The sequence below is a fragment of the Zootermopsis nevadensis genome, unplaced genomic scaffold, assembly GCF_977971745.1.
Source record: "Zootermopsis nevadensis isolate Lab colony 2312 unplaced genomic scaffold, Znev_1.0 Znev_ptg000018l, whole genome shotgun sequence".
In the NCBI taxonomy this organism is placed as follows: Eukaryota; Metazoa; Arthropoda; class Insecta; order Blattodea; family Termopsidae; genus Zootermopsis; species Zootermopsis nevadensis.
In genome coordinates this window covers 664,030-678,827 of record NW_028259150.1, presented here as the reverse complement: position 1 = coordinate 678,827, position 14,798 = coordinate 664,030, and the positions used below count along the sequence as shown (strand labels likewise).

Here is a 14,798-nt window from a genome sequence, read left to right as displayed (position 1 = left end):
TGCTGCTACCATTTCAGTGCAACATCAGCTTTCGCTTTAGTTGTAGCCTACAGCATATACGTTTGTTCAGTCATACCGACGTTAACTCACAGTTGTTTTGTCATGTGTAGGATTGGCGGGTGGATGAGTGAACCTGTTTCGTCATCTCCTAATCGGTAAAGGGTACAACTATAATATCGAGCATTTCTGTATTCCAGTCACCATCACGATGAATTCTCACTCGTAATTCTATCCTTCTCGAAACAAAACGTTGAATGTATGTATTTCAGAAGAGATGTATGGAAAGGATAGGACCGAAAATGAAATATAATATTCTAAAGCTAATGTTATGTCGTTTATATAAGCAGATTCGCAGTATGCTTGTGAACTTGGCAACCGTATACCCACGTGTTCAAACCATGCCACAGGCACGGGAGTTTTTGTGTGCTTAGACCCATCTCAGCATCGATCCGTAACATGTGTGAGATTATTCCATTAATTAGCTAAGAAAATAACTAGGTCAGGCATAAGAGTAGGGCCCCAGTCTGGGCTAAAATATCTTGAAGGGAAATGTTTATGTTGTTTCTTTCAATACGTCGAATTATAAAATGGTATTTTATGAAAGCATAAATAAATTATTGTTCTTTCTGTGTCGAATTCATTTATGTTTTCTTTAATTAACAGTCGTTTGCAAATATGGTATAGTTTGGCATCACTAAATGTCACAAAGCACAGATGTTAGGAAAGTATTTAAAAAACACTGCCTTGGGAGAAGATGAAGGAATCGTAGTGGAGCGCCTACAGCTTAGGCAGCGCGGCACGCGTGAAAGAGTTATAGTGGGTCTGTTGCTAAGTGGCACTGGAGAAATACGGAAAAAAGGCTACCTGACTGTAAGAAAGGAAACGAATCACGTAATTCGAACGGATCTTTTACAACACCAATAGCATAGTGAACCCTTTAATGTAACTCGTGAAGAAAACTTCCCTGCTTTAAAAGGTCGTAGGTTATATTGTAAAAAGGAGTTTCGTGGATTTTCCCAAGAGAGAAATGTGAGAGCTAGGAACCAATAATTGATAGCGACGAAGGAAATGAACCAGGGAGAAAATAGTTTTACACACACAACGAAACGTTCTGAATTGTTGTGCTGATTCATTGACAGAAGTTCCATTTAATCATTATCGGATTACGTTCTCCACGTGCGTTCTTTGCACCTTTACACATGAAGTTCTGCTATCTGAAACAGAGAACTTTAGTAAACTACATACAGGAAAACTACGCGATGACGTAAGCGGAGCAACAGACAGTCTAAAAACATCAGCGTCTTCTCAATCAAAGATTTCTTTCCTATTTATCATCTCATTCACAAAGAATCTGAAGCCAGTAAGATTTGAGGTTTTCACAGCGCTGAGTACAAAGATTGCGATTACCTTGACGATGGAGGTAGCAAGGACCCCTGAAACATTGGTAAACTTCTACCAGACTACACGGTACTACGACCCACAAGATATCTATATTCTTAATATGAAATTAGTTTACGTACTTTCGACTAACCACAAAAACATATGAACGTACGTTTTAAATGTTATTTTCGTTCTACTCTGCCGATTCGGTTGTTTGTAGGAAACTGATTGTTTAGAGACCAGCGTAGTTTCATACTTAGAGTCTTGCCTTTGTTTCTAGTTAGAACGTATTCAAATGCATGCAGTATCAAAATATCTATAAACCTGTTCATTTGAACAAATATTCGTCAGCGAAACTTATTACTGTACTTAATCTTTATTTCTAACTTCACAAATCATGTGTTCTTAACGTTTTAAGTAATGTCAATCTACAACACACTGCATTTAATTCTTCACTAACTTGCTGAGCGCAAGAAAAATGTTTATGCGATCTAATCGGAACGCTTTAATTATTTATGCAGTAGCTATGCTGTTTCATGTTGTACAAAGAATTACCTCTGCGTATTGTTTTTAAAAATGTCCCTTATCACGTATATTCCCATAATCCCTTTCGTACAGTCATCTTTGATCTCCTTTCGCCCACATTCCTTTATCATCGCTTTCAATTCAGAACACCAATGGAAAATTTCCGTGCTCTACAGGCTGTTATTTATACGTTATCGACACCCATATCAGAAGTGGTTAAAAATTGCCCAATGGTGGTGACAGTTGTGGAATATGACATTTTGTTTTGCTTCTAGAACTGGGACGTCATCAACACGGCCGTGCTGACTGGGCGCCAGGTCTCTCAGGCGATGAAAGTGTTCATCGTGAGCCAGGCAGGCAAGGTTGCAGATGTCACCCTGCAGTCATCCTGCCATTCAGAGGACGAAAGTGTGCTCAAGGTGAGAGATCCAAGCCTTATGCTGCAAGAAGTTTCTGAACTGCCTTTGTTATGTAGTATTCACTCATCTTGCAGTTAAGAAGCGTTGTTTACTTAGAATAATTATAATGCTACAAACTACAGCTTTTATTGAAATTATAATTTACAACGTATCAAGGCAGTTAGTAAGACCAAGCTTTAGAGACGCTGGTCAAAACATTCTATTCCGACTTTCTAATGTTATTCCGGCATTATATATTGTGTTATTTTATAAATATTTACTTCCAATTTCCACCCTTACGAATTCAGATTTTCAATTTTCTGTTTTCTCCCTCTGGGCTGTAATTTAATGACTTTTTTTCTATTAGATGGCAGTTATAGCCATAGTTTATTCATTTATACTTGAGTTTTATGTCTGCCTTAATAGCAGCAATATCAATAATAATATATTTTTATTGAATTGCTGTCTAGACATAACAATCTTCCCCTCATTCGGCGGTTTATACATCTGCAGTTAAATAAATAATCGAAGAATCTACGATGATGTCAGGCAGTATTGACCTTTTAAAAATGAATTTAAAACTTAATCTATTTACTTATTTCACTGTGATATATCTGAAATTAATATTTTGTGGGTATGTTCTTCCATTCCACTAAATAGTAGCAGTCAGTTAGTTGCATGCCAGCATAATTACATAAATATGATAAGTAACTGAGCTCTGGAATTGTATATGCAGGTTTTTCAAAAAGGTTGTACACATAACACGGAATGCTTGCCTTGTTATCGATTAACTGTGCCACGTAGGTAACGTTGATTATTTTTAACACCTGCACGAGATTCGATAATTTACTGAGTGCCAAGGCTGACGTATGTACTGTTTTAGTGTATTAAAATGTATTTATTTCATTCATTGAATGTGTAACTACGTATTTTTGGTGCATTCTGTATATACCGACAGCATAGTTATTTAATGAAGTTATATAATGATGATCGCATTTCGCTTTGTATGCCTTATGGCTGCATATGTTGGTGAAAATGCAGAAACAGAATCCAAATAACACGAAAACAAAAATATCCTTCTGGTGTGTTTGTAATAAACCACTGACATCCAAGGAACGGGCTGAGTGTAGCTGCTTTATAATGTTTCCAGTACGTTACAATTCGTATTACGTAAACCTGCTGTAGAGTGGTTTAGTAAAGAAATGCACGTACCTTGGACTCTATCTTGTTTGCACATACAAAGTGTTTCTGAAATGCACTGCATTACTTTAAGGGCGTGTTTTGTGCACAAAAACAACACGTGAATGAACCAGGATCCGTCCTAGACGTTGTGCTAAAGAAGGTTTCCTATATCATTAGCAGGAAACATTCCATTTCGCAGACATTTCCTTTATTGACTGTTTTATAATTTTCCACAGTAGTCTTGTCAGACTATTATCTCGTGGGTCAGCATCCTTCATGGGACCCTATTTGTACCTCAGCTGCACAAGAGATTCCCCCTTACATGGAACTCAAAATGTCATTACTGTGTTCGCTAGATCCCGCCACTGTCCCGTATCCCAAGTCAGATTAATCCAATGAACACCCTTCCATGTTACTTTTTTAAGAACTGTTTTAATATTATTCTCGCATGTGCGACTGGAAACCCAGCATTGTCTCTCTTCTTTCACACATCACTTAAAACTTAATAAACTCAGAAAAATGTTATTTCTACATTTTACCAATAACTAAATTCCATGTAAATTAAAATACCTTTGTTAAAATTAAGATAAGCCTATTATATCAACATTTACTTTAACATACAATTAAACTCTTCAACCGATTAGCTATACAGATCGCTGTATAAGAGATTTCAATTTCAGTTCTCAACAGACTGTGTATAAGTAATTACCTTTGTATTCCATTAACATAATGGAGCGTGTGAACCATAAATATAACTCGGAGAGTAAAAAATTCGACCAGCATATCGTGGTCTATTTTTAATGCCACGTAAGTATTTACAGAGGGATGAGCCATCCTGTTAAATAAAACTGCGAACAGAACAAACCTATAAGTAAACAAAATAATAATTCGTAGTTCAGGTAAACCATTAAATAAAATATATGCAAAGCTTTGTTTTATAGTTGGCGGAAACTGTTTAGTCTGTTGGCACTTTGCAGGCGAGTTTCCTGAACCGTTTATAATGAAAAATATAACGTACGCCGCCGTACAAGCTGAAGTGCTAAATGATTACAATTTAGACAAACATAAAACATGTAGATAAATCTTTTTATATATTTATGTAAGAATTATTTTAATAAATTCGTCCTACCTCTATCATAATTAAAATATTAAACCATGACAATAAATTTTAGTTGCCTGTTTCAGTAAAGAATAAGTACAGATTTGTTATTTAGTTAAATAATCCGTTTTCATTATCTGTCATAACCTTAAATTTCCTGGTTCAGCAACAAGGACTGGGACCATTTAATGGGCCCAAACTAAGCAGAAATTTCTTTTCTCCCCTTGTCTTTTTATCTGAAGATGGAGACAGAGCCTACCTCCGAAACATCAATGTGCACTTTACTTCTTTAAACCAGATGATTGTCACAAACCTGTAGAAGTTTAAGACAATTTTCCGCTGTTTAATTGCAGGATTCTTAAGCTACGGTTTGAGCATAGGAAGTTCTTCATTGCTTAGTAGAGTATCAAATAATCCAAACTGTACACTGTATGATGCAGTGACAATCAATAAGATATAACACTTCGTTATCGAACACTGATGTTGACATCGAATCTTTTTATAAAATTATCTTTATTTAAGACGTTTCTCGCAAAATGAGTCACGTGTTTGAAAGTGTTTTGAATAATAGTGTGCTCCCTAATACGTCTGGGTGATGTGGAACACATTATTAGATTGGAAGGAACTAAAAAATGAAGGGATAAATGTTTATGCAACAGTTGGCTTCGTGTAAATTAGGAATTAGCTATTAAGAAAATACTAAAGTATATTAAGGCGGTTAATTTAAAAAATATTGGAATATACGTGCATAAAATTAGATGTAAATGAAGGAGTAGACTTAAGTAGACGTAATTTCTAAGTACAAGTCAAGGGAGAAAACAGTTGCAAAATTGAAAATAATTATGTAGCATGGGCGTAACGCTAGGGTAAATAGCTGCAGAAAAACTGTGAGTCGCAAGAAGCCAGTGTTTAGCATACACAGTCTTGTGTATAAATGAACACAAGGAAACTTCTGTACGTACTTAGTAACGCAAAGATGTTGAAAAACTGCTGAAGGTGAAGTGGTTCCAGCAATAATGATACTGTTATTAACCTCATTTATAAAGGCGCTAAGTCTAACTTGTTCATTATTACAAACAGCATCTAAGTAGAACGTATAAGAGAAACAACATATTAATCCACTATTTTAGTACTAATAATGAAATTGTTTCACAAATATTTAATTATCGATATCGATTTATGTCTGTCACTGTACCGTTGATCACTGAGAAGTATATAATTGATTAACTGTAGTTTCATTAATTAAAATATTCTGATTGCTTAAATACTTTTCTTCATAAGTGTAATAATATATAGAATGTAACAAATTATAATTTCACTACAAATACATTTAAATCTACGACCAACAGAAATATAGTAATAAACATGTTTCTAATGAACTGACACAAATTAATAATTCCACTCCTGCAATAATGAGACTGGGGAACATTTTCTAAACTTTTAACACTTTATTCAACAGAAGAACAGTTTCTCTCATTTGTTTGATGTGTATATATTATGGGCTTAGTGACATTATTGACTGTCGCTATGACTTTGACGCCAAAATCTTCTGTCAGGATTCTTTTTTGTACTCGGTGTTGAGGATGACAAAGTCAGCGACAACCTGACGAACAGAATGTGAAGTCTCGATGACAATGGAAGATGCGAGCCCTCTAATCTCGTCATTACATTCAGTGATCACATAATGCCAGCAGTCGACAAAGTTGAGCCGTCAAATGAATCCGACACGACTCATAGTAAGAGTTGAGTTCAAAAAAGTGTATGTGGCGGGTTTCAGCTTAGGTAGACAGGCTCCAAACTGAAGCAAGTTTGTACCAGCAGTTGATTGCACCTTTCATTATGGAATCTCGTTAACGTGAATTGATGGGAAGAAGTCTGAGTTGTCATTGGAGACTGACAGGAGATGGCAAGAATGGAAATGATAGCTACAAGACGAAGAAGAAAGGGAAAGAACAGGAGGGTGGTCTTAAAGAGCAAGACAAGAAGATGGAATAAAGGTAAGGTATCTCAGATTCTGACAGACAGCTTCCAGCCACCAAGCGGCAGAAACTAGCTTAGGGAAGACTTTAATTGAATTAGGGAATTGTACGTGCGCTATTCAAAGAACAATTGAATGGGAAAAGCGCACCCAACAGAAACCAGCAAGCAGCTTAGGTTCCGAGCCCTGAGAAGCTCCACGCTATTAACGTCATGTATAAAGAGAAGCTAATTTCACTTAACAGAAATAACTGTACAAGCAACTTGAATTGCATTAAAATGCAAGACAACTACAGAGAATAGAATCTGATGTCAACTGCCAATGTTACAACACTCGATGATCAGCAGGCTTTCTGATCTTAAACAATGGAAACTGAGCGCAACTGAAACCCGCAAATTTCGTGGCGTCTGTTCACTGCTGCTAAGAGTGTATCTCGTACTTCGTTAATTAAAGAGGGTTAGTAATTACTGTATATTCCTAGTAACTGCAGTAGCAATATCGTGTCTTGATACTTTCCGGGAACTGAATTCCATGGCCCTCAGAGTTCCTGGCAACTGCATCACAGATACAGGTGATTCGGGGTTGGTGGAAGCTGAATCTAAATAAGTACCAGGTTATATTTCAGATCACCCTGTTGATCTCTTAAATTTATATATTTCCCTCATTCTTCGCAGTACGATTTGTGATTGAATAACGTTTCACTAATGTCTGCTATTTATTTCATGTTATTATTTTTCTTATAATATGTTTCGGACTATTTTTCCCACCATCAAATAACACCTCTTATAACTTAATTTGGTGACATTATCATAATTTGTACTACTTGTAACACTCATCATAAGAAGATGATGACATGAAATAAATGATAGTCACAGATGTTTTGTTATTATTCATAAATCGTTGTGTGAAGATTGAGATAAAAATAGAAATCTAAGCAAGTAAATTTCGTCAACTGGATAACGTAAGGACCAGCTTACGTTCCCTTTGAAAATACGAGTATAATCTCAGAGCTTAGCATAATTCACGAATAAATTGTATCAAACCACACGGATTCTTTAGTTACCGCCATTGACATCTCACCAGTGCTAACAATTTTGAAGTGAGGGAAGTGAATCTACCTACGCATTAAGATGCAACATTGTGGCCTGATCCAATAAGGTACTCTCCTCGTACTTGGACATAAGCTTTACGTGTAACTCTAATAAAGTTGTGTTTATTTGTTTACAACATAGTTACAATATACAGATTCATAAGAAGGATAGAACATTTATTACGAATCAGGAAAAAGACATATGTGCAAATTTTCGTACGGACATCTGAAGAGATGAGAAAATTTGAGTGACCTGGGCGTGGATATTAGAATAATACCAAAATGGGTATCGTATTAATAAGTTATGAAGGTGTGAAGTGGGTTTTGCTGGGTTGGAATGGGGCGTAATAGTGGTCCAGTAAGATCATCGTATTTGTACAAAAATGGCACAGGTCTATAGTGTTATTCAGTTATTCATGTTATCATCTACAAGGCTAAAGGACAAAGAATGTATGAGTGCTCGATGTATAAAAAACTGTTACGATATCGAAATATAATTCAAGACGAGACAAATGATGAGAATGACAACAGTGTAGCTAAAGTTTCGTATAATTCGTCAAGCATATAATGCTATTTTACTCATAGCAGACATTTAGGAACAGATTTCTATTTGAGAAGCTAATAGCTAGTTAAAGAAATTCCTCTCTTTTTGTGAACTATATTTTTTTCAGATGACACCCTCATTTTATGTTTCTGTATTATTTATTTTAATGTGGTCATAAATGAATAATGAAGTAAATAAGTCGAATAGTCCTACATTCGCTATAAAATTTGTCTAAGTCTAGCACAAACATAATCTACATAGTGCAGAAAGTCCCAGTCTTACATACAAATAGCTACCATGAAACGAAGGCGGACACAGAATTGGAAATCACGTCTGGAATCCTTAACAACGTTAATCTTTAAGACCCACATTTCTGTGCCATCTTCATGCATAAATGTATTGTACATCTGCAGTATGAAGTTTGGTATACTCGTGCACTGGCATCCGTTGCAAACGTGCTGCGCATGCGCAGTACTTGAATCCAGAGACGGAAAGAAGTTTCTAGAAAAAGAAGACTCTCGAGTCTCAGGTGCACTCATTTGTGACGTGTGCACAGGATACAGCCGAGGCTCGAACGAAGACCGTTAGAGTGCCAAACAATATATTCGAATATATCACTGTTTTTACTCCATCATACCCATGGAAATTATTCTGTATTTCTGTTTTCAGTAATCACAGGCAGCATGAGAAGTACAGCGTGCTAAAGCGTGTTTCGTGTTCTGCAATACTCAACGAAGATGACGTAGGCTGCTGTCATATAAAGTTAATATCGGCGTAGTAAACAAACGAAGACGGTACAAGACAGACTTTTTAGCGTACCCTTCTACTTTAAAATGAAAGTTGGTTATAATGTCGTCCTACCCGCAGGAAAGAGCACCAAATTAGAACTCGGATGTCTTTTGAAAGACTGTCTTATTCATTTACCGCACTTATTTAGTCAGTCTTTTAGATTTTTTACTTGGTTGGTTGGCTGATCACTTCTGTAGGTAATTTTCTTGTTAGATAAAAATAGATTAAGGTAGAAGCCTTTAGTTATTTATTTTAAAGCATATTGAACGTCTAAAATTGATCACGTTTTGTTATAAAAATTATTTTAATTCGTAGGATTTGAGGCAGCAAGGACCTCTGAAATATTGGTAAAATTCTGCTACACTACACGGCGCTACAACCCACAAGACAGCCATATTTGTTAATTTGAATGTGGATTATTCTCTTTTGTCTCAATATTTTTATTCTTCGGCACTGTATCTCTTGCGAGCCACGGTGGTCTAGCGGTTAGAACGCTGGCCTTGTAATCCTGGGGTCTCGGGTTCGATTCCCGGCGGTGCCTGAATTTATAACTTGTGTTGGGCAAGGCCGTGGTCTAGGCAACACGGAGTTTTCCTCCGGGGGCTTCCCCGGTTTCTCCGTGGCATCCCAACAATTACTCCATTCACACACAGAAGAAGGCAATGGCAAACCACTTCTGGATCATCTGCCAAGAACGTATATGAACAGGTCCCAGTCCGAGATAAGGATGGAAGGATCCTGTTCATATGGACCTGTCGTCAGACAGAACACTAAATAATAATAACTGTACCTCTTATGGGTATATCTCGGAAACTTAGTTTATTGAATTGTTTCTATTTGTATAGGCTATAAAATGTGCATAAACATTTATCGTCAACTTGTTATTTAGCTCAATGATATTAATCCCTGAATTTTTTGATGAAATTCTAGAAAACCGTAGTTAACAATTCTTCAAATGCATTTTGCTTGTATTTTTGAATAAAGGTCGACTGTAAAACTCCGAAATCGATAGAGATAGTAGCCGTAAGCAGAATATTCCAGTCCTTATCTACGCTTTCCATTTACTATTTCGTAGTGAGTAAAAAACTCGAACAAGTTTCTCGTCTCGACGAAGACAGATGGCACCACAGTCTTGCTGGTGTTTTGGAAAGTTTCTAAAACTCCTTTAGCATTTTATCTACAGCACAAAAGAATACACCTTTATCTCCTATCACTGTGTGATAATGTTCCAAACGCTCAATCAAAATTGTCATCATATAGCAGCAGCACAAATTTAAACAACATTTCCATTGTTCTCATGTTAATACATTGCTCTTTCAAAAAACAGTCTAGATTGATTCTTATAGAATCAATGATCGTGACGAATATTATCTTTGCCAAATAGCTGTGTGTAGAACCTATCTGCCCTCTGTAATGAACAGTGGGCTAGTGGAGGTTATCTCATTTCAGTAACGTTTTACGATCGTATGAGAACAATATTAATTCCGTATACATTTTAGTATGTTGATGGGTGGCTTAAAAACATGTGACTGTTACACGAGTGTTCTTTTAAAAAATGGGAAATAGCAACATGAAGTGTTTCTGTTTGATGTCGATAACTGATGACTCGTAATTTACAAAATGAAATTTCTCCTGCACAGTTCGTCGTAGGTAAGTAAGTTTCTTCTCAAAAGTGCTAGGTTTAAAATGTGAATTGCATAAAAACTATAACTGTTCTTAAAATGGTATTCTTCCGAACTCTGAAACGGACGACACCAACAGCTGGTGCTGTCATTAAAGTTAGTGTTCTTGCACCAATTTGAGTTGCTGTTCTTGTATGTGTTTGCTAGATGAAATGAGATAATTCAAGAAAATTGTCGTTTAAGAATATTTGACCCCGTGGTCGGGGATGTTATTGTCTCGATGATGATTAGCAATATAAAAATCACTAATTCACTCACTTTCTCTCTGATTCTATGGAGCAGAGTCCTCCCTAAGAAGCTGATAACCATTTAGCTAGACAGGAAATTATCTCGCCTTTTATGGAACCTGAAGGTTCATTACCGCCCTTGTCCTGAGCCAAATCAATCTAGTCCACACCATCTCATCCTATTCTCTTAAGATCCATTTTAATATTATCTTCCCATCTACGTTCAGGTCCCTCGAGTGGTTTTTCAGGCTTTCCAATCGAAATTTTGAGTGACAATACAGACGGAATTCATATTGGACTACACACATATCGAAACATAGACATATTGAACTATATAAATGATACTATGGATAATGTGTTTTATGTCGAGTTGCATTCTGGAGCACACTGCATCAGAACGAAACGTAATTCAGTGATGTCTTTTCTCAAAGAGCCTACAAATCGATAGTAAAGGTTTTTTGTTCTTGCAGCTTACATTTTTCTTCTTCTTCTTCTTTTTCTGCTTCTATGGCTTTCCGGTCCGTAGTCGGTCTATGGCCTCCTCAATTCTCCTCTTTCGTTCGGTCCTCTGTTAGGTCCGTCTGTCCGAGGCTTTGATCGAGGTTTCGAAACATCTTCCTTTTTACGGTGCAAGGTTGTTAGCCTTGCGAACAACCCCCAACCTGGAGGACCGCATTGTGAATATTATACCAGGAGTTTGTTACAGTTGCGTTTAAACTAGAATGGTTAAGGCAAAACTATTGATATAAAAGAGACATGTAGCATGGTTAGAATAATTATAATAATTTGAAGACTTTGTGGAAATAGAATGTTTGTAAGCTGAGTCATAGAAGAAAGGAATGTATATAAATGGTTATTGAGAACGGTGTGGTAATACAGAATAGACGTAACCAGATCGCTGGCTTTTGTAATGATGGTGATGGACTTGAAGACTGTAGGCCTATAGCAACAGGAATGTTTTTTGAATAAACGAGTACCTACAGTTTCTCATGAAGTATAATACCAGACGAGTTAGTTTTAATCAATTTAACCCCCAAAATTATCATTACTTGTACCACCAACTTCCCTTTGTGAATAAAGTCTGTAGTTAATTCACTTTTAAATATGCATATATACTACAAATGATAATAGCTATGTGTAGTTTACGGTCTATTACCAGATGTCTCCTCCTACGCTGTTTCACTGGCGTTGGCGGTATTTCAGGCCTTGGGTCATATTGATGTCGTGAGCAAACGCCATGTCACCGTTCTTTTATGCGCTGGTGAAGGAAGGTGAAATTTGTACATTTTATTAAAGTTTGCTAGAACCAAAGGACATATTGGTGGACTGTGTTTAAAACTAAAAGAGCAAGTACTCTGAATGTATTTTGTGAAAGAAGGTATCAAACAGATGGAGCTCTACTCCCAGTATTCTAGATGGACGTTGCACCATGAAAGAGAAGAGCAGAACACGAAGAAGAGAAATCCGTCCGAGAATTACAGAAAGAGACAAACATCACGGAGGGTGAAATGAAATGGGATGAGATGTAACCATAGCAACGTCAGATCTTTTCCCTCCGTCTCTTTCACTCCATCAGCCAGTACCTACTATGCATCTCCTCCCTATACCCTGACCTCATCTTTATGAACCACCACAGCTATGGCATGTAACTTCCTGTCTTGTGAGAAATCCTTAAACTAACCAAGCCGTCTCATTTAATGGGAAAAGTGGTGTAAATGGCAGTCTGTAAAATCTAAATTTAAAATTTAAAATACAATATATTTCTTACTTTCTAAAACTGAAACAATTGTGTGCCAGGGTGTTGAAATTGGACTGGGATATTTGCTTTGTCAAAGTTTGGTAGCATTTTAGATAGATATTAAGAAAGTACGTTTTTACTATTATCCCACGTAGTCAATTTAAAAATTAACCAACTCCTTTTGCAATTCTGTGGCACATACAAGCACAATCAAGCTTGCATGTATCATGTATATATAGATCATAGAAACCCAACATGCCAGTCTAAGTGGCTTATCCTTCCAATATATCTCAATCCCTGAAGCAATATCTGTTCTTGAGACTTGTCAACAAAAATTGTATATGTGTTTCTTGTTTCTTTCACACATGTCTTATATCCCTATCTTAACCCTCATTGATCCAGTAACTAACGACACTAGTTGAAGAGCACTCTTCTTCATGTAATTTTCTCCATCGCATTATTTGTTTATGTCTTTTAAACACAAATATTATTCTCCTCAGCACTTTGTTTCCAAATATGTTCAGTAACGTCTCTCAGAGAGAGACATTAATACTGGATACTGGGAACGACCCATTCTTCAAGTGCCTGAGCACTACGTGTCCCAACTTTTCTTTGGCTTCATCTATAGACATTCGGTAGGACTCCTTGGACGAGGGATCGGCCCGTCGCAAGGCCTCTACCTGTACACAGGACAGCACAACACAGAGAAACGCGGACAAACATCCATGGCTTGAGTGGGATTCGAACCCATGGTCCCAGTGACCAAGCGGCACAAGACCCACGCCTCAGACCGCGCGGCCATTAATATTCTATATAAATTTAAAACAACAGGTAACATGTTTGGCATCCAACTAACAGCCTCTCTTCAAACATACTAGAGTATCATGAATCGTGTCTCATTCTGCATTATCCAAAAAGCTTTAATTACGTACGTCATAGAAAACCATTCAGTTAGCTACTGAACATGTGAATCTGGCAGTCAGAACACATTGTTTGGTACTATAAATAAAATTGTTGTGAAGTTACCCCATGACTGCATAGAAAATAAATAGCAACTCCCATATCATACGTTCCATTTCAGTGTTATTCACATGTCCACAGTAGGAGCTTGTATGTAGTGCTGATAAAGTACTGAAGTATTACCTATCTTCTTTCATTGTTCATAATTATTTATTTTTTAATGTGTTTAGTAGGAGTTGACAACAAAAACAATCAGCACTTCTGTACAACTATCACATTCAAAACTCATAAATTCTGATTATGAGCTATCATTAAGCAGTCCAAGTGTTGAAATACCTCACACAAGAATAGCCGCAATCACATTTTACACAATTTGATGTTTACAAATGTCTCAGTGAACAATTTATATTTTACTTCTAAGGCTTTACAAAGAAGGAAGGGGTTAGCAGAACACATACATTTTGCCCCAAGTTCTAATATCGCAGTCCATTTAGTTTACCCTGACATATCCAGAAATGTCTAAATAATGTCTGTGTAGCGATGAAGATAACGTGTAGCAAATCTTCTGCACTTTTAACCTCATTCAGTGCTAAGGAATATAACAGTCAGTAAGCTGAAGAAGAATTAAAAATTTTGAATTGTCATGATGTGAGAAATTAACAGAAGGTGTAATGATATAATGAGAACGTCCTGCATAAAACCGCAGTCTTGAAAACCTCATGCTTCAGTCTCTTCCATTTTGAATTTACATTAAGCAACTAAGGCACAAGAGAGAAAGACATGGGATTTCAGTTTACAGTTACAGTTTCTGTTTACAAACCTCAACAACTGTAATTGTAGAAGGGAATTGCACACAGTAACTTTTATGTGTGCTTCTTGTAATGGTCCTGTGGATCTGTGATGCTCTCTACTTAAAATAGTTATCACATAATGAATGAGGTGGCCTATATTGCTAGGAGCTGCCTCAAACTCTCACGTACAAAAGCTTGTGACCACACATCTCTCCCCTCCCACTCCATCCAAACACAAACCTGACAGCCTCTATACATCATGCTTCTCTTGCTTGCTTAATTATATTTATATCGAGCGTCTTTCATCATGACAGCTTAAGCCCTGATGTTGTTTGGTCTCCGTTGTGAGCAGTTTAAGTTATAGACATAATAATCTGTAGTCCCTCTCATTATTTGCCTCTTAATAAACCTGTTT

The 14,798-nt window shown here is 36.7% G+C and overlaps 1 protein-coding gene across 4 annotated transcripts in view; it reads left to right on the top strand.

The window, feature by feature from the left end:
• dtn (transmembrane protein 132C dtn) overlaps window positions 1-14,798 on the top strand; it is a 357,458-nt gene that overhangs the window by 329,028 nt on the left and 13,632 nt on the right. For all 4 annotated transcript variants that reach the window (XM_022059196.2, XM_022059193.2, XM_022059197.2 and 1 more), the window contains one exon: window positions 2,181-2,324. In XM_022059196.2, the coding sequence (XP_021914888.1) occupies window positions 2,181-2,324 (144 nt within the window). The remainder of the gene's footprint in view (window positions 1-2,180; window positions 2,325-14,798) is intronic.